The following is a 24,081-nucleotide window of genomic DNA, read 5'->3' as shown; positions in this document are numbered from 1 at the left end:
TCATTCAAGCATGCATGACGCCATAAAAACGTCCTTTACCTGCTGCTACCCCGCTGGTCACGCGGTGTTCAAGGTCAGTAAGAATATTTCGTCAATATCGTAACATCTGGCGTTGGTGTGCACGCTTTCCAGGTATAATGCATATCAACTGACGCTCAGTTTATGTTGAGTAGACTGTGCGTTTTAATCACGAACCACGTTTTGTGCCACAGGACATAAGCGGTCAGGGGTGGAACCAGGCTTCGCTTTTTGGGGGTGGAGGGCTTGCAAACTGTTCTGGTAGAATTAGCTTTTTCACTTTTAGGCCTGCCAGTTTGCATTTTCACCAGGAAGCTCAGGAAGCTAAGATTTATATGTGTACCGATTGCCCAGCAAATTGAAGAAGTCCGCGAATGTTGATCTGAACATGAATCTAGACCCGGCTCCTAGTTGACGCGCGTATTTGTTTCATCTTTATGGCGGTATCTCAGCCAATCTGGAAGATGGTGTCCTTTATGGGTGCCTTTTGCCCGCTTGGGGACTTGACTAAGCATCGCGGTTGAATAGCTTATTTGATTACGGAAGGAAGAGTCTATTTCGATTACAATAATTCCATCCGTTTAGGGCGGGTCTATTTTGCTTATAACTTTTATAAGGTGGTGAGGGTTTATTTTGGCTGTTTGATTTTACTTTTGGTGAGGGCCCTTAATTGAGCTGATACCGAGCCGCTAACATGAACGATACGAGACAGTTTTGGCGCGCGGGGTTATTTCTGACGTCAGTGCCAAGGTATGGTGTGTCATGATTTGCCAGCTCAAACGTCAGCGCGGGGAGTCGTGTAGGCGTAGCGATAATCGTTGCGTGCGAGGAGTACCTCGCTGCCGCTGGTGGTCGTTGTTCGATCTGTGCCTTTGTTATCACAGACATTTCAAGCCCTGAATTAAGGTTAGCCTTGCGTTGACTGCTGAAGAGCATTGCAACCTCGTACACCTGGCTTGAATTCGGTAAGTTTTGTAGTTCTTATGCTGCAGTGCATGCATCGTTGCAATTAGGTGCCCTGTATATTGATAACAAGGTACTTCGTAGGGCAAATTTAGCATTCATCTGTGTTTTGCAATTAAATGATACAGCCAGAATTTCATAACCACTGCTCGGCACCCCAACCCCAGAAACAATTACAGACCTGCAGGGTTGTTTCTTTTTTTGCTTCAAAGAACTATTCATTGTTTGATGTTGAATGTGGCCACCATTGTAAGTCAGCTAGACGTGGAAATTTTTGAGAAGACTGTTGTCGAATGACACTGGGGGCGTGTTTTGTTACCATTGTGTACCATTAAGGATAGTTTGGTAAGGATCAGCTTTAGTTCTGTAGCTGGTTTTATAAAGTATTGTATTCACCCATCGGTTTGAAACTAAGGCACCCATGCTATCTTGGCATTTATATGTGTGATATTTTATTGATGTTTGCTATATTTTTATTGCTATCCTATTATATTGTTCTTTATTTAGTCTTGCTGAGTTTGACCTGTTCCATTCATCATTGTATCAGTCATTTTATGAACTGTATTCTTTGTTGATGTTAGTTGTCCTCACATTTGTTTATCTATACTGTCTTCATGATTGTTCATCTGCTTGCACCATTTGTCCATAATTGCTATTCATGCATTCTGTGGCATCCAAGAGGTATACAGCATAGTTGAGGCTGCCACCACCAGTTTGACGTTCACACTCGTATTGCTGATCAATATCATCCAGTCCAATATTCCCTATCTATCCATCATATTATTATTACACAACAAAATACAAAACTCATGTGGTGAAGGTTATGATTCAAAGACTGCATAGCTGGTAGAATGAAAAAACTGATCAAAGTTTGACACCATCAAAAAACATTGTCTTAACCTAAGTCTTTTCTTGTTGATAGAGATCTTCAAAATGGCAAAAGCATGGCAGAATGCCAGACCTCTACTAGGACTGAGCCAGGCAGCATCCATTTGTCACCCCAACTAATTTATTGATAACTCAGTGCAAACAATTTGAGTAATCTTCCCTTGCATGCACGCCTTTAAGAAAATATTCCTGTGCAAATATGTTGAAATTGATAACACATTTTCCGAGCAGGGGCCTGAATGGAACATTTATAATGAGCATGTTGAATATGTGAAGATCATCTTGCCTGACTAGCCCACCTGTTGTGTTCTTTGCCTGATAAGGCCCAGGTTGTGACAGATAAGGGAATGTTGAATACAAAAACTGAGGATATTTTTGGAGAAAAAAGTATGACTGGTGGAAATGTGAAAGAAACCTTGGCACACTTATGGTTGTTAGTAAAAAAGTGTGGAAAGGGGGCTGGAATGCTTACTGTCCAAAACTGACATGTTTAAGGTGTGTGGGCATGCTCTTTGAGGTGCCCAGGATGAGGGAACACTGTTGGATGGAAGTTGATAAGTGTTTATCATTAAAACTTGGTAAATTTGTGTACCCATTGGGAGAGGATGAGGAATAGTAAACATTGGATGACATTTTTAATGCAGTAAATAGGATGGTTAATTCACATGTTTAATTTAGTAAATAGGATGACATGGATGTCATATAGTCAGCATACATGATGGCCTCAACCCTGGTTGATTTTGAGCCCGAGCCGGCCTAGTTTCGCGCGATGGGGAAGTGGGCGAGAAACAAACTGGCACCAGCCAATGTGTTTAGGCATGAAAAAGAAGCCTTTGAGGTCTGACCCAGAAGAAAATGGACCGGACCAGGCGTGACCGGACGTGACTGAACGTGTCTGGACGTAGCTGGACGTGACTGGACGTGACTAGACGGAAATGGGCGTGGCTGAACGTGACTGGACGTGACTGAACGTGCCTGGACGTAACTGGACGTGACTAGACGGAAATGGGCGTGACTGAACGTGACTGGACGTGACCAGATGTGACCGGGTGTGACTAGACGGAGGCAGACGTGACTGGATGGGACTAGACGTGACTGGACGGGACGGGACGTGACCAGACGGAAATGGACGTGACTTGACGTGACTGGACGGGACTGGACGTGGCATCCGTGACCGGGTGGGACGGGACGGGACCAGATGGGAATGGACGGAACCAACTGGGTCTTATGGCACCGAATGAGACCGGACAGAACTGGACGATGCCGGATAAAACCGGACAAAACTGGACCAGACCGGACGGGATGGGATCATTAGCATTGTCCCACGTTTCGTCCATTAACATCATGCTTAACCTAGTTTATATCTGCATCCTTAAAGGCTTTGATAAAACTGAAAGGTGTGGGGTATTTTTGTGAATAACAGGTTGCTTTGTGCGCAGTGCGTGTTTTTAATTTTGCTTGTGCTGTTTCGTTCTTTGGTCAATAAACGTCGTATATTGGGGTTGCCAATGCAGGATCTGGTACGCTAAAACACTATTAGCCGTAGTTAAGGTACGTAAATTACGCCATGTGAAGTTGTGCATTTGACCACATCTTGTTTTGCCTGGGAACAAAAGTATACGTGTAAAGCAGGTATGGGAACGAAGCCAGACTTGGGACTACGAAGCCAAATCCGAGGGCAAGAAAAGAAAGCATTAATTTGGAGCCGAAGCCGAAGCCGGAGCCGGCGGCTTCGAAGTTTGAAACTGCAAAATTGTGATTTGAAAACGGGATGCAGAATTTGAAGCGACTGGCTTCGGACTTTGTATTGGGAAGCTGAAGCAGAAGCCAGCAGCGTTAAGCGTAGGGAACGCGAAGACAAAGCCAAATTCATTAATTTGACATTTCGAGTATAAAGTGGAAGATAAATCCATTCTGCAGGGCTTTTCTGTGAAACCAATACCATTTCGCGTTCGCCAAAATTGTGTGAAATCGGGAAGTTTTACCGACCCGTTGATACGGAGAATCAGCACCACGGCAGATTTCCTCCCGGTCTGTTGTCCTTGTCCTTGTTCACAACGTTTCGAGCGGTTCGTTCTCCGGGGGCTCAGGGCATCAAATGACCAGGGCAGGCAGCGCGTTCTAAAGCCCAGATCATCACCGGGCCGTCGGCACATATTAGTTGGTCCTGAGAATGATCGGCGGATTTGGGATCTCAGCGTGCGATTCTTGTCTTTCAGTGCGCGTCATTCATGTGTGCGTCCTAGCCCTGTAATGTTTTTTGTTGTATATTGTGATGTCTGGATGGTCAGGGGTGTCTATGTGAAGTGAACGCACAACTTCAGTGAGAAATCGCCATGGCCAAGCCAAGGTTAGTAGTTCAAGATCGCATGGAGCTGAAGCTGTACTCACATACCAAAACGTGTTCAAAGCCGACGCCCAATCCAGCTGTTAAAAAGGGACACAAATACAAAGCCGAATCAAACCGTCTGTCATGGCGCGAAACTGAGGCCTTAGCCTAAGCCAGCTGAGGGAAATCCCTCAGAACCGAAGCTGCATCCCGGAGCCATTGCAGATAACCACAGCTTCGCGAAGCCGAAGACGGCTTCATCCCCAAGTCTGGTGTCAGAGGTCTGCACAATATGAGTATTGTATATGTTCAGAACTGAAATACCAACAAAACCTGCCAGGTCCAGAACGAAAGACACGTATGCTTTGCGGGGCTGCGGGCTTAAAAGTGGCAACTCTAAAGCATTTCGGCCATACTGGCTTAAACCTGGCTTAAACCTGCAGACATCAGTCAGTATGACTTCACAAACTAGTGGGCGCAAAATGACCACAGTAGTCGGCGCGCCTTAAAACTCCAGTCAACAACAACTTTGCGAACTAGGAAAGCTCAACAAAGATATGTGGCAGACTAACATTAACGACTTGCGACGTATATGGAACGTGCTCACTCACGGTCGTGATTGGAGCAGCGGACCAGTGATCGTGAGGCTATGGGCTGGACACCGGAAAAGATAACGGACCAGGCGACCGATATGGCTACCATGAACTGTTCCCGTGAACTTGCCAGGACCAGCGGCGGAGATTTCAGAGTCGAGGTGGGGAAGGGTAGTATTTTAGAGCCTTTTTGGTCCCAAAATATCGGCGTACTCTGTAGGCTCTAAGCTAAATGTTGCTAACGCCTTGGAGGCCGTGACACCCACGACTCTCATTAGAACTCCAGCCATGCCTGGGATTACGTCCAACTGGGGTGAGGTGGGGGCGGGGGGGGGGGGGTCCCTGACACTCACAACTGACGGGAGCACTCCAGCCATGCCCGGGACCAATGTCCAAGTGGAGACCCGGGCACTCACAACTGCCGTGAGAACGCCGCCATGCCCAGGGGCAATGTCCTAATGGGGGGGGGGGGGGGGGGGGGGGTATGGCGCTCACAACTGACGTGAGAACTCCAGCGTCTCCTGAGAATGTCCGGGACAAATGAGTGCATGGCATGGACAAATGAAACAACCGGCCGAAAGTAAGGAGCGAATTAGCACCAATGGTGGAGCCTGTTGTCTCGTGTAATGATTCCCTCTGCACCAACACCTCGCCTGCACTTCCCGGCATCAACACAGCCATTGACAATACAAGGCCATTGCGAGATTATACATGTACATCGTGGAAGTCGGACGTTATCTTGCGGGATGAGACGTGTATATTTGTGCTTTAGTAGGCCAGTAGCTCAAACGGCCGTATCAGTCGATGAGTCGCGCGCATCGCTTCCCGAGCCGGGCTCAGGAGCGGTGTTGGGGTGCTGATAACAATTCTTAGTCACGCCTGCTGCGCGCCCCACAGTGTCTGATGCACGCACGTAAGGCTGATACCAGGGGCAGCGGTTATTCACGCAGTTGTTATCAATTTGAATTTCGAATCCTCCGGCTTTGTGCACTCGCTAGTCTGGCATCGCACCATCGTGACATACGATAGCATGCCGATAGCCTCATCGCCGTGAAGGTACCGAGATAACCGCATAGCCGTACAACCGGGAGGCGTTTGGGGGCCATGGTCTTGCAGGCCATGCAGAAGCCCATGGTCCATGGCCATGCAGCAGACCATGGTCTTCCTACTTATCGTGAGGCTGAACATGAACTCTATCGCAATGCGCGGAAAGCAGTCACTTCAGATGGGGATGTGATCCTCCCGGGTTTTGCGGTGTTCCTCCGCCATTGGGTGGCCATCCCTGTTCACACCAAGTGCGGCCGGTGATGGTATGGTGGTCAGTCGTCAGTACCAGGTGACGTCAGCACCATTGGTGTCGTCGGGCCTCCCTCCCCCTCCCCCCGCCCTCCCCCCCCCCGCCCACTCCAACATCGCTGTAGCGGACGGGTGTCTGTAGCGCCATTGGCGTTGTCACGCCTCCCCCTCCGCCCTCTGCCCACTCCCACAGCGCGGTAGCGGACGGGTGTATGTATCGGATGGGGGAGGACGACTCCAGTCGATGCTAGCCGCCGAAAACTTTACCCAGCTGCTTCTTTCCCACGGAACTTTTGCTGCACCATAGAGTGGGATGGATCTTGTGCAACGGTGGCCGTTGGTATCATTAATAAGCATATGCTGTCCAGTTTCTGTCTGTTACATATTTTCACACATGTTGTCAGCCATATGTGGCCAGTGGTGCCAAATGCGGAGATGACGTCAGCGGCGGGGGTGTTACGAATCGTGCGAGACACATGTCAGGGGCTAATAGCAGACTTCTGTTGGGGTAAAAGGCCTTGACCCGTCGTCTTTGGAGATAATCGGCACCATTTTACGCCATCTCGAGGGATTTCAAATCAACCGCACGATGGCCTTCCGCACCTTGAACAAAAAATCGATTCAAAGAGAGCACCAAACGAAGGTTTTCTCTATGCACTATAGTGCGGTCCGTAAACCGTGATTCACTTGACCTGAGTAGTACGGGTGGGTCGGCTCGGAGGCGCGCCGGGTGCTGGATCCGGAGCGGTCAGCGCCCAGTGTTGGATCTTGTGCGGTCAGCGCCCGGTACTGGATCCGGCGCGGTCGGCGCCCAGTGCTGGACCTTGTGCGGTCGGCGCCCAGTGCTGGATCCAGCGCGGTCAGTGCCCAATGCTGGATCCGGCGCAGCGGCCCATGCTGGATCCAGCGCGGTCGGTGCCCATGCTGGATCCGGCTCGGTCAGCGCCCAGTGCTGGATCCGGTGCCTTCAGCGCCCATTGCTGGACCTTGTGCGGTTAGCGCCCAGTACTGGATCCGGCGCCTTCAGCGCCCATTGCTGGACCTTGTGCGGTTAGCACCCAGTGCTGGATCCGGCGCCTTCAGCGCCCATTGCTGGGCCTTGTGTGGTTAGCGCCCAGTACTGGATCCGGCGCCTTCAGCGCCCATTGCTGGACCTTGCGCGGTTAGCGCCTGGTGCTGGATCCGGCGCCTTCAGCGCCCATTGCTGGACCTTGTGCGGTTAGCGCCCAGTGCTGGATCCGGCGCCTTCAGCGCCCATTGCTGGACCTTGTGCGGTTAGCGCCCAGTGCTGGATCCGGCGCCTTCAGCGCCCATTGCTGGACCTTGTGCGGTTAGCGCCCAGTGCTGGATCCGGCGCCTTCAGCGCCCATTGCTGGACCTTGGGCGGTTAGCGCCTGGTGCTGGATCCGGCGCGGTGGTCGGCTGGACCAGTCAGCTGATACCTCAGGCAGACGGTTATGGTAGGAAGCACTGACGTCATGCCACCCACCACCCAGGCTTTCACCCAATGAAAGAGAGCATTCCACATTTGTATGTGGTTTTGAGCTGAATAAGTCACCTTGAATGTTATTCGATGCAGTTCACAGCCCTGTATTCAAACGCCTAAGACCCTCCAGTTTCAGAGCGACATGCCCGCGAAGATGCACAGACGATTTCGTGCAGACTATTTCAAGGTCACCCAGGCATCCATGACGCCATAACAGTGTCATGAAAATCCTGCTGACCACTTGTCATGCGGCGTTGAAGGTCAAGAAAAACAGACATGTCGAGTCTATCATATCTGGCGTTCATCAGTTCGGCGTTATATATATACTAATAAGCGTACTTATAACTATACCAATAGTTATAAGTACGCTTATTTCGTTATTTCTGATGTCGAGAAATATGTTTCGTTCATTATCTTCAAATGTGAGACATTCCCTTTAATGCTGGAAAAATGCACAATGGCCCGTGAACAAATATATTTACTGTTCGCTTTGACAGCAATCGTTTCAAGATCTCGGCAGGCTTTTTGCCCTGATCTGTTTTTTCCATCAATCGAGATCGGAGTTTGATCGTCAAGTCAAACAGTGAGACGATGTGGTTGGACGCGGACAGCGGTCTGCGGGGATCCTGTTTGTCACGGAGTGGACCACATGCCACTGCTGCCGGTTATCAGAAGGGGCTTATCGCTGCCAGATGGTGGTGTTGGGATTTCGCACCGTTCCCGATAGGCGCTATCCGCAACTTATACAGCCCCGCTGAGTGTAGGAGCTTACAGGCTGGTATCTAGCGGTGCTTTTAGCGATCAGTTTTCCCTGAAACGCTTACAGCGGCGGGAGTGGACTTTGGGTTTGCATTTGAACAGCGTCTCCTGCGATAACTGATTCAAATTTAGCTGTGGTAATATTTCCGTTTGCTTGGTTCTTTTGCCTCCGTTTTGAAATGAAGGGCAGCCCCTGAACAACGGACCCGGGATCTTGACCTCATCAGCAATGCTGTCCTTTTGAGAGAAAGCGTATTGTCAAACATTGTTTCGAAGGCGCGCTGTAGATCGATTTAATGCTTGCACATGGTCGACTCGATCTTCTCCAGTTTGCAACCTACCTGAATCGAACCTGAGCATGTGGAGGGAAACGTACGTCCCACAGCTTGCTCGTTTGTGCCGTTTTCCACCCCAGTCTGTTTCTCCTGCTTTTTCGCAGTTGACGTAAGACCAGGCTGGTCTAGTGAGTTGGAGCGTCATGCGTAATTTCTAGCGACGCACTGGCGTCATTGCATCTGGTGCTTATCAGCTAGTCGATGTTATAGCTCGTGTCATAACAGATTGTAGCAAAATTGTTAGTCGCACGACAGACCAGTGAACCAAGCAGCTAGTATTCGCAGTCATCATGCATGACTATGAATGACCCTCATGTCAGTGATGTGTTGTATATTATGAACCATTTATATGATGCTAATCAATTTTCAGTGTTATGTCTTATGGAAAAAATGGCGTTCCTCACCCAGTCGTGGAAGCCGGTCTTCAGTGCATGTTTGCTGTCGTTTGCGAACGTTGTGATGGGGAAATTTGTCGCAAGGGCTGATTCAGCTCGTTTTAATTCAGTTTTAAAATGTCGACCAATATTTCGTGAGGCACAGCGGTATCACTAGCCATATCGTGGCACAAATTGACGCGAGCGCTCTTACCGCTACCTGTTACGGCACTGGCTCTTATGCAGAGCCAGCAAAAATAAGCAAGCTTGAATAACGCTCGCGCGACATTCGCTAAGCATGGGCCGACGTTGCAGTCAGCTTTCAGCCCGTCTCGACAGACGGCCCCCGCCGGAGATCGGTGACCGCCGGTGACCGCCGGTGACCGCTGGTGACCGTCGATGACCGGTGGTGACCGTCGGTGACCGCCGGTGACCGTCGGTGATCGCTGGTGACCGTCGGTGACCGCCGGTGACCGTCGGTGACCGCCGGTGACCGCCGGTGACCGTCGGTGACCGCTGGTGACCGCTGGTGACCGTCGGTGACCGTTGGTGACCGTCGGTGACCGCCGGTGTCGGGAGCTGCGTCGCTCCAGGCGTCGACCCGGTCAGCACCGTGGGGAGTGTCGAGGGTCGGTCACTGACCTGACCCGAGTCCGGGGTGTAGCTATGATTCGTTGACCCTCCTGCCGCTGACCTGACCTGAGTCCGGAGTGGGGCTGGAAACAAATCAACATCACATCATTTACTCAGTATAGACATCTCACACACTCAGCTGAACTAAGCGAGCAGTCCTTCAATCGAAGATCAGTCGTTCCGACTGATCGGTGGTGTTCGTTTCCTTCTTGGATGTGTTTAGTAACGACTACTCTGGGATGTGTTTAGTAACGATTACTCTTGGATGTGTTTAGTAACGATTACTCTTGGATGTGTTAAGTAACGATTACTCTTGGATGCGTTTAGTAACGATTACTCTGAAAGGGGCCTGCGACGGCAGTGGTCTGTCGCCGTACGCTGTTTTGTGCATTCCTCGATGTTTTGCGTCGCTTCCGATGCATGCATTCGGCTCAGGATTGTCTGTGGAACGGCGCCCGCGCCGGCGTGCGTGGCAGCGTGACCCAGGCGGGGGTGGCGGCGCGGACGCTCAACAGGTGCCTGGCACGCCAGGCCGTGACCTCGGACGGTGACGTCATCTGGCGCCGTTTCGAGCGAACGGCGCCGGCCGTCGCGGGATGTGTGCTGCTGAACAATAAGAGTCGAGGCAAACACCGCCACGCTCCCAGGCTGGCTGCCAAGCAGGACATTTGGCGATGACGCGTACGCTGTCGCTACCCCGGTAGAGGACCAACTCCTGGTGCCTAGTCTGGAATGTTTCAAGCTAGAAATCCTATTAGCAGGGGTAGGGTTGTGGTTTGTTTTCAAGGCTATCAAAACAACCTCAAATTTTACTTCGGAGGTCTTTTCATCTTATTTTGTACCATTTCGTAATTGTATGCTTGTGGTACGTAATGAGTTGGTTCCGTTGGACCGAATATGCAATCGTAAAATGGCCCACGGGTATATGCGAAAAAATCGCGTCCAGAACAAAGTTTACCAGCTATTTTGATAAGCCAGATGAGAAAGCGATGAGTTACTTCTCCTGTTTATTTTAAATTCCGTGCATTTCGGAACGTGATAAAACCAAATTAGGTACCAGTCTACTGCATTCGAGTGCGGAAACGCCAGTGCGTCGTGCGATTATCGTGATAATGCCGCCCCCTACTTAAGCCCAGCACCGGGGGCCAGTTGGGAGGCCGCCCCTACTTAAGCACGGCTTTGGGGGCCAGTTGTAAGGCCAGCCCTACTTTAGCACGGCTTTGGAGGCCAGTTGTAAGGCCAGCCCTACTTTAGCACGGCTTTGGGGGCCAGTTGTGTGGCTGCCCCTACTTTAGCACGGCTTTGGGGCCAGTTGTGAGGCGGCCCCCGCTTTACCACGGCTGGGGGCCAGTTGTGAGGCGGCCCCCGCTTTACCACGGCACTGGGGGCCAGTTGTGAGGCCGCCCCTAGTCACGAGCCACATGGACAGCCTTCTGGGGCGCCTATCCGCCCGTCCACCTGACGTTGTTCGCTTCGCTACGCTGTACAGACTGAGCTGTCAGGAGGACAAACCGACGGTTTTGTGCAGCTCCTCACCTTTGCTCCTTATCACCACAAACGCGGTGGCAAGTGCGTGAAAATATTGCCTCGGGTCCGTTTGTTTTGTGTGGCGGCACGATAACAGGAACAACCTAGGATCTTATAGGCCCGCAACGGGATTCACTCGCTCAGTCTGCGCAGCGTGCGATGGCTCCTGATCCTGGCCTTGATGCAATGCTAAAAGTGTTTTAGTCTGTCTTGTTTGACGGGCAGAAGGAAATATTGTGTGACCGACTCGGTCGGCGACACGGACACAGTGTCGGCACTCAGTGTAGCCGGCTCGGTCGGCGACACGGGCGCAGTGTCGGCGCCCAGTGTAGCCGACTCGGTCGGCGACGGTTGGCGACACGGACGCAGTGTCGGCACTCAGTGTAGCCAGCTCGGTCGGCGACACGGACGCATGGGAAAGCAATGCCACTGTGTCACGTGGCACTACCCTCAGTGTAGCCGGCTCGGTCGGCGACACAGACGCAGTGTCGGTGCTCAGCGTGGCGCTCAGTGTAGCCGGCTCGGTCGGCGACACGGACGCAGGATTGGCGCCCGGTGTAGCCGGCTCCTTGCAGCCGGCAGGCAGAGGTGGCTGTATTGATCGGGGGCCGGGCCCAGCTTGAGGTAGGGCAGGGCCACGTGAGTCAGCCCGTCGCCGTCAGGCGCCAGCCGGGCGCGCGGCCGGCTCTGTCGTGCTGGCTGGTCTACCGGGTCGATCTGGCCTGCTGAAGCTGGGCTCTGTCGTGCTGGCTGGTGTACCGGGCCGGCCTGGCCTGCTAAAGCTGGGGCTGGCGCTGGGGTGAGGTCGTTGTTCGAGGACTCCTTGTGGGTTTTTGCTGACGTTTTCAGCCGGCTGACATTGGCATTGACCGCAGCCGTGCTGTTGGTGCCGGGCAAGTGCGTCACATTTACTTCTTAGGGGGAAAAAGACACCGTTTTTCGCGGGGGCGAAAACTGATCTATTTGGCACAAGCCCAAGTGAACTCAGCACGCCAAATTGCGTGGAGGAAGGTCAGTGAGGGCGCGACTGCCTGACAGGGCTGCCTGCGGTTTTATTTGTGGCTTCTCGTTGGATGCGCCTGCAGAGGCAGCGGTGAGCCGGGCGGACGGAAGACGTGGACGAAGACGTGGGCGGAGACGCGGGCGACGACCTGGGCGAAGGTAACCCGCCGATCTGGTCGGGGTTTGAAAGTGCGCTGTGCGCTTAACGGCCTGAAGCTGTAGATTTCGAGAGTAGTTTCTAGGCGGAGCGGACCGCTTGGCTCTCCGACTCCGCTGTCGGTCGTCTGGCTCCCGTCTATAGTTCGCTGCCTGCGCCGGCTGCAGCCATGCGTTGCCGGTGCTGACGTATCAAGACGTGGCTTGATCAGCCCATGGTGCTTTTGTAACGCCTGTTTCCATCCGTTCATCCCGTTCCCCCGAGATCGCGTCCTTAATAACACGGCATTCTGCTGGTCTCGCCCCGGACTTCAGCCCCGTTGCCCTTGCGCTGAATCCGTCCCTGTCTGCTCTGACCGGCCCTGAAGCCTGCCCTGACTGGCCCTGGAGCCTGCCTGTCCGTAGAGCCTGCCCGGACCGTCCCTGGAGTCTGCCTTGACCGTCCCAGAGGCTTGCACTGACCGTCCCTAGAGCCTGCCCTGACCGTCCCAGAAGCCTGCCCAGACCGTCCCGGGAGTCTGCCTTGACCATCCCAGAGGCCTGCACTGACCGTCTCTAGAGCCTGCCCTGACTGTCCCAGGAGCCTGCACTGACCTTCCCTGGAGCCTACCCTGACTGTCCCTGGAGCCTGTCCTGACCGTCCCTGAGACCTGCTCTGACCGTCCCAGGAGCTTGCCCAGACCGTCCCTAAAGCCTGCTCTGACCGTCCCTAAAGCCTGCCGTGACCGTCCCTGGAGCCTGTCCTGACCGTCCCTGAGACCTGCTCTGACGGTCCCAGGAGCCTGCCCGGACCGTCCCTAGACCCTGCCCTAACCGTCCCTGGAGCCTGCCTTCGCCGCCCGTGAAGACGCTGTGTCTCCCGCGCTTCTGCCCGTGATCTCGTCCTTTGCACTCCTGCCTATCATCGGTGTGGCTCCCTTTGCCCTGCCTTTGCGCGTAACCATCGCCCTACAAAGGGCTCAAGGCCCCCCGAAGTTCCTCCGGAATTAGGTCTGAACGGATTTGAGCACGATGCTGGAATTTACTTAAGTCATTTGTACACATCTTGTGAAAGTTTAAGTCTCGCGACCTCGACGGCTCATGATCTATGTAAGACCTTTTTCTCAAGGTCATGGGGGTGACATTTTGCTCAAAAGCGACGAGTAACGCTTATTCCTCACAACAACTGCATGTTGAAATGTTTTTATTCTTCTTATTTATATTACCCTGGTGTGCATTGTTGCCGTTCCGGTAGCTTTGGAAACGTTAGGTCATTCGAGGTCAAGCTAGGCTGATTCTCGACCTTGGTGACCAAGGTCGAAAAGCGCTTTAAGATCGTGCGATTTCAACTTGAATGGCACACACCTTACGGCTTGCGAAGGGTTTTCTAATCTTATTCTTCCCGTTGATGTGGTTTGTTAAGTTCTTGATATAGCCTGAGGGGCCAACGTGACAATCTCCGTCACCCTTTTGACCTGGTGTCACGTCACGGACTACATTTGTCGGTGTTTACTAATGCCTATCGAAAAATTCCAAGAGCTGTTCAACGCTGTTTTCCTCGCTGTATCTTGTTTCGTCCTTGAGATAACAGAAATATATCTAAACCGATAACGTGACCCAATTGACCTGGATCCACCTGTCAAGGTCACTTTGGCCATTGTTCTGACACCTCTCTGGTGGGGGTTGCGAGGAGCCTTCGAATACCGCTGTTTTTGGATGGCTCTCATTAGCTTAGTTTCTTCTTAGATTGTAGGGAGGCCTCCGAGGCCCCTCCCCTCGTAGGGCGAACGGGAGAACCACCCGCAGGGCGAGGGTGGAGCCTGTTCTCTATCCCTCCCGAAAGCCCCTCTCTCTCTTAGGCAAACGGAAAAACCTTCCCGTAGAGCGAGGCTGGAGTCTGTGCTCTGTTCTTTCCGAAACCGTCGCTGGGCCTGCTGCTGCTCCGTCCCGGCTGCAGTAGGTCGTTGCTTCGGTGGTTTTTGCTGCGGCGGCGGTGTCTGGCGGCCGACGATGATGGCATACGGCACCGGTTTTTTGTTGGGGCGTCGATGGCCTGGCCGGATCGCAGCGCCGCCCCACGACCGCCATCTGACAGCCCCCCCCCCCCCCCCACCCACCCCCACCCACCTGCACGCTGGTGGCTTTGTGGTCGGGTGTGAGGCTACGGAGGAGGCGAGGGAAACAAATCGGGGATTTTTCTCCGAACATTTCGCGTGGGAGGGGACGTGAGGTGTATTTTCTCACCGAATTATGTTCCATGGTGATGTGCGGTTTGTGAGCCCCGTCCCACCAGGCACCCAACCCCACACTACACACACATTTGCGCCTGTTCGTCCTGATCGCCCCCCCCCCCCCCCCCGCCCATCCCCCCGGGCCGAACAAGCGGGGTCCGGCTCTTCGCCGTCGGTGCACGACTATTGACGTTGATCGATTTCGCCCGCGTCAAAAGCCCGTAGCCAGCTCTGGCTCTGCGCAAGGTTGGCACGATGTGGGAGTTAAGCCCCGGCGCGCCTGATAGGGGGCCGCTGCTGACAGGGGCCGGGGGGCTCTGCTGACGGGGGCCGGGGGGCTCTGCCGACGGCGGCCAACAGTGGCGCGGTGGCGGCTGACCGGTGAGCCCGCCCGCTCGCGAGCGCGGCGAGTATCGCCTGGAGAGGAGCGCTCGGTGGAGGCGGGCTGGGACGTGCGGTGAATGTGGAATGTGGAATGCGCGGCCTGGCTGTTAGATACGCCAAACGTGATGTGAATGTGATGTCGACCCGGGTGGCCCAGCACTTTTCCCCGAGGTCTAGTTCTCGTTTGTGCCAGCAGTCCTGATTGTTTGTTGGCCCTGTGGTTTACTCTGATAGTTATGGGAATGGCCCGGACGTGCACATCTCCTGCGATGAGTTCGTTTCCAGCGCACTGAAACCCATGGCTGCCCTTCTACAGGCGCCAACATCACGAATCACTGCAGGCTCCGGCGGCATTTCGGAGAAGAAGCCTCGGGCGCATCTTTTACCATCTCGTTCAAGGACGAAATGTCAGACACTTGTATGGGCAGGACCCCTCCCCCTCGACTTTCCTCCATGTTTCTGAGGCATTGAACGTTGGGTATCGAGTACCAATGACATTGAGTTTCTGCCTGCTGTCTACACACAATTGACCGGAGAAGTGTGATGGGTGGTGTGAGAATTAGATGAAAACAGTGTGATGCACTGTTGGCACCCCAGTAGTGGGTAAATATATAATTATGACATTTATCGTTATAATATATAGTCATAATAAACATTTGTCTGGCGGTCTTGTAAGGATTATTTTCTCAATGCTTCCTTAAGAGCCCATACTCTGAGCGGCCCACAATACCAGCGTGATGGCAGCGCGGTCCACGGCTGATCGGGCTGTGGTCGGGCTGTAATGGGGCTGTGATCGGGCCGTAGTCAGGCCGTGGTCGGGCCGTACTCAGACTGTAATCGGCGCTCGAGGGATCGCAGGTTCGACACTCGAGGCTGCCTTGTCACAGCTATCGGCCAGAACTTGCGGCTTGGCTCGGTGCGAAACATCTTGTGGCCTGTAGGGCATGAGCGTGCTGTCAACGAATGCCCCTCTAACGTCATCGCTGTACCGCAGGACAGAGATGGAGCGCGCTGCCTCCGCTCAGGTGGACGGAGTGGCCACCCAGGTGGACGTGGTGGACAGTCACATGGAGACGGTGGACAGCGTACCAATCGACGCGGAGGTGGCGCCGTCAGCGGCTGGCTGCGGCGATGCCGCCGATGCCGGCATGTTCGGATTCGGGTGAGCCTACCAGCGCTGGCATGGGTTCGTGTTCGGGTTCGGGTTCGGGTGAGCCTACCAGCGCTGGGAAGGTTTCATGTTCGGGATCGGGAGAGCCTACCATCGCTGGCAAGAGTTCGTGTTCGGGTTCGGGTGAGCCTACCAGCGCTGACAAGGTTTCGTGTTCGGCTTCGGGTGAGCCTACCAGCGCCGGCAAGGGTCGGCCTGCTGCCCAATGGTTGATTGGCTGAGACCGAGGGACATGCAGTGAAGGCAGTGATCGCGAGGGTATTGGGCAGAAATTTTGGTTCTCGATCGCCGCTCGTGTTTTGTTCAGAAGTCATGTCTGCATTGAGGGACGGGACGAACAGCGCTTGAGACCTCGCACAGGATGGCGAGAGGGCCCTGATACCATGCCTTGCAGCTTACGTTGGCCGATGATGCGTGCATTAGTTACAACACTCGGCACGCTGGCGCAACACAACAGTGTTACAACACTCGGCACGCTGGCGCAACACAACAATGTTACAACACTCGGCACGCTGGCGCAATGCAACAATGTTGCAACACTCGGCACGCTGGCGCAACACATCCATGTCTAGCACTGAGCGACAGCTTGTGTGCGTATCGAGAAAGTGCTTAATGTCTAAAGCGCGTTCTCCGAAGCGGAAGCCATGAGCGGGAAAGGGAACAACTGTAGTCAGTGCGTGGGGCCACTCAAAATCGTCACCAAATTGTGTTTGGTTCGATCTTTACTTCAGGCAGCCGCCCACGGTCCGTGTTCACTGCATGCGTTGTGTCTGGGTGCCGTCACAGCGAACCGTGTGTATGTTGCCAGCCGTTCGCAGCCTATCGCTGTAGCGCGCGCCCCGACCTCCAAGGACTCGTTCCTGTACAACATGGAGCACGTGCGGCGGGGTCGGGCCGTCATCTTCAACCACCGTGACTTCCACCCGGAGCAGCAGATGAAGGTGAGTCTATAGACCTCACATCCCACCCGGAGCAGCAGACGAAGGTGGGTCTCTGGACCTCACATCCCACCGGGAGCAGCAGATGGAGGTGGGTCTCTGGACCTCACATCCCACCCGGAGCAGCAGATGGAGGTGGGTCTCTGGACCTCACATCCCACCCGGAGCAGCAGATGGAGGTGGGTCTCTGGACCTCACATCCCACCCGGAGCAACAGATGAAGGCGAGTCTCTGGGCCTTACACCCCACCCGGGGCAGCAGATGAAGGTGGGTCTCTGGGCCTTACATCCCACCCGGAACAGCAGATGAAGGTGAGTCTCTGGACTTCACATCCCACCCGGAGCAGCAGATGGAGGTGAGCCCCTGGATCTCACATCTCACCCGGAGCAGCGGATTAAGGCGGTCTTTCGTCACCGTATATAGGGTCATGTCATATTCAGGGCCCTATGTCTTCATCATTTCATCGCTCCCTTGTGTGGGAACAGCCGCATGGTTGAATGTAGCCAATCTCGTTCTCATATTGGTATGATGCTACCTACCATTGCATGCCTGACTAATCATTTTCGTGTCGACGCGCATGTGCATGATGTTCACGAATGGCGAGTTATATGAGCACATGTTTTTCAAGCGGGCGTACCATTTTCCCCGTGACTTATAGCGTCATTGTGTCGCCACACCGGCGATGTTGGTGCTCCGGTGTCGGCGCGTGACACGTTATGTAACGTCACGCAGATGCGGAACGGCACGGACGTGGACCGCGACGCGCTGGCGGGGGTCCTGCGCGACCTCGACTTCGAAGTCACCGTGTACAACGACCTGCGCAAGTCGGAGCTGTTCGCCGTGCTGGACAAACGTGAGTGTGGATGGGTCGGCGCCGGGCCGGGAAAGGGGGGGGGGGGGGGGGGAAGAAGGGGAGGCGGCGGGGCTCGCCGGGCCGCCGCGGCGTCGGCTCGGCGCTGAGACGAGGATGTCAGGAGGGCGTGTGGCGCGCGGCCCGGAGCCGGCCGATGCGGCGGTCCGCGGCGCGCCTATCTTATCCTGTCGGCGACCGGAGACCGTGTGAATCACAGCACACTGCGAGGCGGCGCCCACCGCAGCCGCGGAGGGATGACGGGTCGGCCTGGCCACGGCCAGGTCACGGGCCGATCAAAGCCCGATCACGGCCCAATCACCGCCCGATCACGACCCGATCATTGCCTGATCACGGCCCAATCACCACCCGATCAGGCCCGATCACTGCCCGATCAAAGCCCGATCACGGCCCAATCACCGCCCGATCACGGCCTGACTACAGCTCGATCACAACCCGATCACGGCCCGACCATGGCCCGATCACCGCCCGATCGCGGCCTGAATACAGCCCGATCACGGCCAGACCATGGCCCGATCACGGCCAGGTCACGGCCCGATCACGGCCCTACCATGGCCCGATCACGGCCCTACCATGACCCGATCACGGCCAGGTCACAACCCCATCACGGCTCGCTCGTCAGAAATCACAGCCCGATCACAGGTAATTACTGCCCGATATATATCTTTCAAGGGTGGACAGGCAGCGATTTGTACTGGCGTCGGACTCATGGCCCGATTCCTTCAGTGATTCATTGGTCACGGGAAAATGCAGTTCAGATTGAAGATCTTGAGGTTAGTTTAAAGACAGTAGTTCACTTTTATATTAGGTTTTGAACTGAAATAGCAATATTGAAGACCTTTCGGTGCTGTTCACAATTCTGTCATTCTTAAGACCTAAGGCCCTCTAGTTTTTGAGCTACATCCCTGCGAAGATACGGAAAGATATATCGAAGAAGGCATTTTATAGTCACATTGGCATTTATGACGTCGTAATAACATCATTCAACTTCTGTTATTCCAGAACCCATGCGGTGATCAAGGCTAGGACAAATATAATTGTCAATGCGTTCATACTTGACGTTCGTGGGCGCGATTTCCAGACGTAACGGCCGTCAATTGGCTCCGAATCAATGCTGTGCGAGGTACGATGACGTGCTCAAACAATGGCGCATTGAGGAGCATACTTAATAAACGGAGAATTGTGCCGTCTAGACCAGTCTCCACTTCAGAAATATGCCAAATAAGTGAGCTAGTTTCGCCATATCTGATGCTGGCTTCAATGTCTGGACATGCGAAACATTTTTTGAAGTTAAACTGGGTACTTTCGACATAAGTGCATAATTGCACCACCTTAGCTTATTAAAATGTTACTCGCTTCAGCGTTAAGGACAGGCATGCGCTCTGTAGGACGCTCCGGGACCCCTAGCTCCCCGTACTCTGACCATGTTTGTGATCAGTTGACAACGTCTGCGATCAATTGACGGTGTGTGCGATCAGTTGACAACGTCTGCGATCAATTGACGGTGTGTGCGATCAGTTGACAACGTCTGCGATCAATTGACAGCGTGTGCGATCAGTCTGACGTCCGTGACCAGTCTGGGTGTCAGACGGCAACTGTCCTGTCGCCACTAGCGTACCCCCGTTTCCAGCTGTCTACACGGAGAGCTAGGTAGCGGTGCCACCGCTGACAGTCCCTTCATTTTTCCAGTGTCCACCGAGGACCACAACGACGCCGACTGCATAGTGGTCTGCTTCCTCTCCCACGGCGACAGTGGCGTGCTCTACACCTACGACGAGATCCTCAAGTCGGACCAGCTCTGGGCCCGCTTCACCGCCGACCGCTGCCCGTCGCTGGCCGGCAAACCCAAGATCTTTTTCGTTCAGGTGCTTGTCTGAGTTAGGTCGGGCTCCAGAGAAGATTGCTTGTGTTCGAGCGCAGCTGGACCATAGCCGGTCCATTTAGCCGGACATAGCTGGGCCATTTGGGCCATGGCTAGCTGGTGCACATATCCGCATCACGCATGCTACATTTTTCTGGATTCCTCGTGGACGTGTGACGGGGGAGGGGGAGGGCAAAAAGCGTGGGATAAGTAAGTTTGGAAGTAAGTGATGCCCACAGTTTATTTGACTGATGTGAAATGTTGTGCCCTCTCATTATACGTTGATGATTTCCAGTATACACAGTACGGGCGTGGATTATAGTTTGATTTATGTGGGACCCTCGAGCTTTCGAAACTGAACTGTCGGCTGACCATGATACTGTGGAAATGTGAGTGTACCATCGCACAAATGCTGCACATACAAGAGCACATGTGGTCTAAATTGTTGTGCATGTCAGCCAGATCTGAACAGAATCGTGGCGGGGTTTGTGCCCGTGCGTGTTTGGGAGCCCATGCGGGCACCACTGGCGCGTCACCGGACGCTCGGTGGTGACGGCCGGCCGTGGCACCCGCCCGTGTCACCAGGCGTGCCAAGGGGACCAGCTGGACGGTGGCACGACGCTGGTGCCGCGCCGCACCGCCACCGACGGCGACGTGGTCTCCTACAAGATCCCGACCCACGCCGACTTTCTGCTGTGCTTCTCCACCGTGCCCGGGTACTACTCGTGGCGCAACACCACCAACGGCTCGTGGTTCGTGCAGGCGCTGGCCGCCTGCCTGCGCCAGTACGGCCGCACCACCGACCTGCTTACCGTGATGACCCGCGTCAACCGCATGGTGGCCACCGACTTCCAGTCCAACTGCCCCGGTGAGAGAGGCGGCACGATCGGCTGAAGAATCTGTGTGTCCCGACGCTGTCAACAGCCGGGAAGCTCAGGGTCAGCTGTGCCGGTTGAGCGTCAGGCCCTATAACAGGGTTGGGCGGGTTTATATGCTAGGCATCCTCCTCGTGCTGTGTATCTATTGGGCTCTGCCATGGGACAAAACGTGCTGTGTATTGGTTGGCCTCCTCCATAGGAAATAGCGTGCTGTGTATCATTGGACTCTGCCATGGGGCAAAATACTGATGGCGACACTGTGTATACGCTTCATCAGAATGTAGACGAACTTGCTGGTTTGCGTGAATGTGGAACAGGATAGAGCCACTGGCTCAGGTCGGGCAGGCTGGTTACGTCGTGACTGGCTCGGGCTCAGTGCGGGCTCGAGGTAAGCCGTTTTATTTGTGCCGAAAGAAGGCCTCCGTGATCCGTCGTCAGGGGCTCACTGCCGGCGGTGGGACGGGGACATCAGGGACGCACTGCCGACCGTAACACCGGCGTCCTCCGCAGGCGATCCCGGCATGCACCAGCGCAAGCAGATCCCCTGCATCAGCTCCATGCTGACCCGAGACGTCATCTTCAGCGCCAAGACGGGCCGGCGCTAAGAGGCGTGCCGGAGGCTCTGGCCGCCGAGCCGACAGGGCGGGTCAGCTGTGCCGGCCGAGCGGGTCAGCTGTGCCGACACAGCGGGTCAGCTGTGCCGACACAGCGGGCCGCCGAGCCGACACAGCGTGTCGGCGGTACTGGCAGAGCGGGCCAGCTGTGCCGGCCGAGCGGGTCAGCTGTGCCGGCCGAGCGGGTCAGCTGTGTCGGCACAGCGGGTCAGCTGTGCCGGCCGGGCGGGTCAGCCGTGCCGACACGGCGGGTCAGCTGTGTCCGCACAGCGGGTCAGCTGTGCCGGCAGAGCGGGTCAGCTGTGCCGGCCGAGCGGGTCAGTTGTGCCGACACAGCGGGTCAGCGGTACCGGCAGAGCGGGTCAGCTGTGCCGGCCGAGCGGGTCAGCTGTGCCGACACAGCGGGTCAGCTGTGTCAGCGCTGCAGATGGGGATTGGTGGAGGAGCATTCAAGGGAGGCTCGGCTCGGACGCCTCAGGTCGTCGGCTCACCAGCGACCCGCACCGGCCTGCGGACGGCAGTCGATGGGCGCGGCGGAACGGCTCGGTACACGTGCGCAGCCGTCCGGGCCGTGTGTCGTGACGTCACTCAGCGGCTGGTGTGACGTCAGGGACCGGCGTGCTGTGACTGGTGTGTCGTTTGGTGCCGGTGTGTTGTGACGTCACTCGGCGGCTGGTGTGACGTCAGGGAGCGGCGTGTTGTGACTGGTGTATCGTTTGGTGCCGGCGTGTTGTGATGTCACTCGGCGACTCGTGTGACGTCAGGGGCTGTGCGGGGGTGGGAGTGTGGTGCGCACTGCATTCACTGCGGCTCTGGCTGCCACTCACCAGCCATTACCGGCTCGGCACTCGGGGACACGGCCAGCACGTGCGTGACGCTGTATCTGCGCCTGCGTCTTCGAAACCCGGTCTCAGACCCGCACCGAGTCGAGGGAATCTGTGAAGTCTTTGAAGCGCATTTTGTTGTCCGGCTGCTGATCTGCCTTGTGATGATGTGGGTGATCTGATCTGTGCTGATTTGTCTCCTCTGGTCCGCTATCCTGACCGTATCGGACAGTCGCAGCTGTCGGATACGGTCGGTGTCGAATCTGTCAGATCGTTAATCGTAACGATTCCCAGGGTCTTAGTAATTTGCCGAGGTCACACGACGTTATGAGATTTTCCGAGGTTTCGCCACAGAGTGTAGAAGCCAGGGGTTGCCGAGATAGCGTATCGGTACTCTATAAGTTTAGTAAATCTTGGAGATACCGGAACCGGAGATAACAGTCGTGATTCCTCCAAAAACCAATAGTTAAATGCTTTGTCCTGTTGTTTTCCGGTTTCTGTACTGACCTAAAGTTGTCTCCATAATATGTTGCTATTTTTGGTATATGTGAGGTTAGCGCCTGGGTGTGAACAGAAATTCTACAAGTACAACTTGTGTAATACATTTTTCGCTTATAGGACTACGAATCGTGGCCGCAATTGATGTATGCATCCCAAACTCATGGTTCAAAACCGTCCACGTGCATTTCACAGCACCTCCAAACCTTACACTCAGCTAGCTAGCCCCAGTGATCAAGCTGGCTAAAGGGAAAATATTATTCCCTTAAAGCTTTCTTGTTCGGTGCATTGGAACCAACTAGACATTGGATGGTTCGCCTTCTAATTGCCTTTCATGCAATCGTGATCGTGTCTCATCTTGATGGTGCAAATCAAAAAGTACATGATTTAGGATGCATATTCTGCCACAGACTCATGGTGGTGCCATAATGGATGCTCAACAACTCAACAAGCTCGGGGCCCCTGAACGCAGGACGGGACAGGCGTGATCTCGATAGCAGGCATCAGCCATAACCACTCACAGATGCGGTTTTCAGCCCTGCACAACATGCGTTAGTGTTAGATACATCACGCCGCCCGTGATGTTGAGGCCGTCTCGGTGGTACGCTCCTGCGGCGAGCAGTTTTGTCTTAGTTGTCCGGCCGGCCGACTCCGTTCGTTTGTGTTCAGTCGCGTCGGTGGTGCGTTCACCGGTTGTTCCGTTTGTCCAGTACTCTCCTCAGTCGTGACGCTGGCTCTGTGCGGCATCACAGTCATTGCATTGCCCACATTCCCGTCCTGGTGACCAGTCACCCCGCTGTCCCCGTGGGGAGCGCTTCGCAAATGTCTGACCATATCGATCTGTCTTCGTGTCAGGCTCTCCGCGATCTTGCGGCTCAGTTGTGGTAATTGCCCGTGCATTCTTTCGAGACAGTCTTTCTGGTAGTACGTAAGTGGACGGATAGTTCCCGGGTAGGGTTATAGAAATGCGCGCATGTTTCCCCTCCACGCACCGTTTGTGGACTGTTGAGACCCGTTCAGAGTGCCTGTCAGGTAGTTCGGTATCTAGATACTTACCACATGCCGTCTGTCGCAAGTCATCACGATTAAAAGCTAGCAATAATCCCCTTTGCCTTGGCAAGTGCCGTTGCCGTGGCGGAACCGCCGACGCGTCATGTGCGCTTGTGAAACACCTGCTCGTGGTTTGAAATACAGCTGTAATGCTTCGGAGGCTCGCTAGTTGTGTGCCTGAGGGTGCCGCCGAGATTCAGCTGCCGCCGTGCGCGGTTCGACACCTGGCTGATCTGGCGGCTGACTGGGTGGCGCCAGTAGCGCAGGCAGGGTGGGGGGGGGGGGGGGCACAGGGGCACGTGCCACGCTCCCCCCTGGGTTCCGAGGGGCCGTTCGGGCCTTTGTGAACCTGCGAGTAAGGGCCCGGTTTGAGGGCCCGAAAGGCCGGCCGGGGTCGCATTCAGCGGCCCCGGCCGCAGGTCT

The 24,081-nt window shown here is 54.7% G+C and overlaps 1 protein-coding gene across 1 annotated transcript; it reads left to right on the top strand.

Annotated features, from left to right (window-relative positions):
• The first annotated feature begins 804 nt into the window (after positions 1-804).
• LOC119104599 (caspase-1) lies at positions 805-21,485 on the top strand. The gene is made up of 7 exons (XM_037228321.1): positions 805-983; positions 15,948-16,115; positions 16,933-17,065; positions 17,795-17,915; positions 19,623-19,798; positions 20,380-20,662; positions 21,183-21,485. Exons 2-7 carry the CDS (start codon positions 15,955-15,957, stop codon positions 21,275-21,277), a joined length of 969 nt encoding a protein of 322 aa, XP_037084216.1. The 5' UTR covers positions 805-983; positions 15,948-15,954; the 3' UTR covers positions 21,278-21,485.
• Positions 21,486-24,081: the final 2,596 nt, after the last annotated feature.

Source organism: Pollicipes pollicipes, unplaced genomic scaffold (genome assembly GCF_011947565.3).
Source record: "Pollicipes pollicipes isolate AB1234 unplaced genomic scaffold, Ppol_2.1 Scaffold_6052;HRSCAF=7182_pilon_pilon_pilon, whole genome shotgun sequence".
Lineage (NCBI taxonomy): Eukaryota > Metazoa > Arthropoda > Thecostraca > Pollicipedomorpha > Pollicipedidae > Pollicipes > Pollicipes pollicipes.
The sequence above is the reverse complement of the archived record's forward strand: the minus strand, read 5'-3'. Positions and strand labels throughout refer to the sequence as shown.

What these genes read in the sequence shown, in the direction of transcription:
- LOC119104599 (XM_037228321.1), top strand. Translation starts at nt 15,955, where the DNA reads ATGGAGCGCGCTGCCTCCGCTCAGGTGGACGGAGTGGCCACCCAGGTG. An exon ending in ACCCGGAGCAGCAGATGAAG is followed by an intron (nt 17,066 to 17,794) that starts GTGAGTCTATAG and finishes AACGTCACGCAG; the next exon opens with ATGCGGAACGGCACGGACGT. An exon ending in CCAAGATCTTTTTCGTTCAG is followed by an intron (nt 19,799 to 20,379) that starts GTGCTTGTCTGA and finishes CCGTGTCACCAG; the next exon opens with GCGTGCCAAGGGGACCAGCT.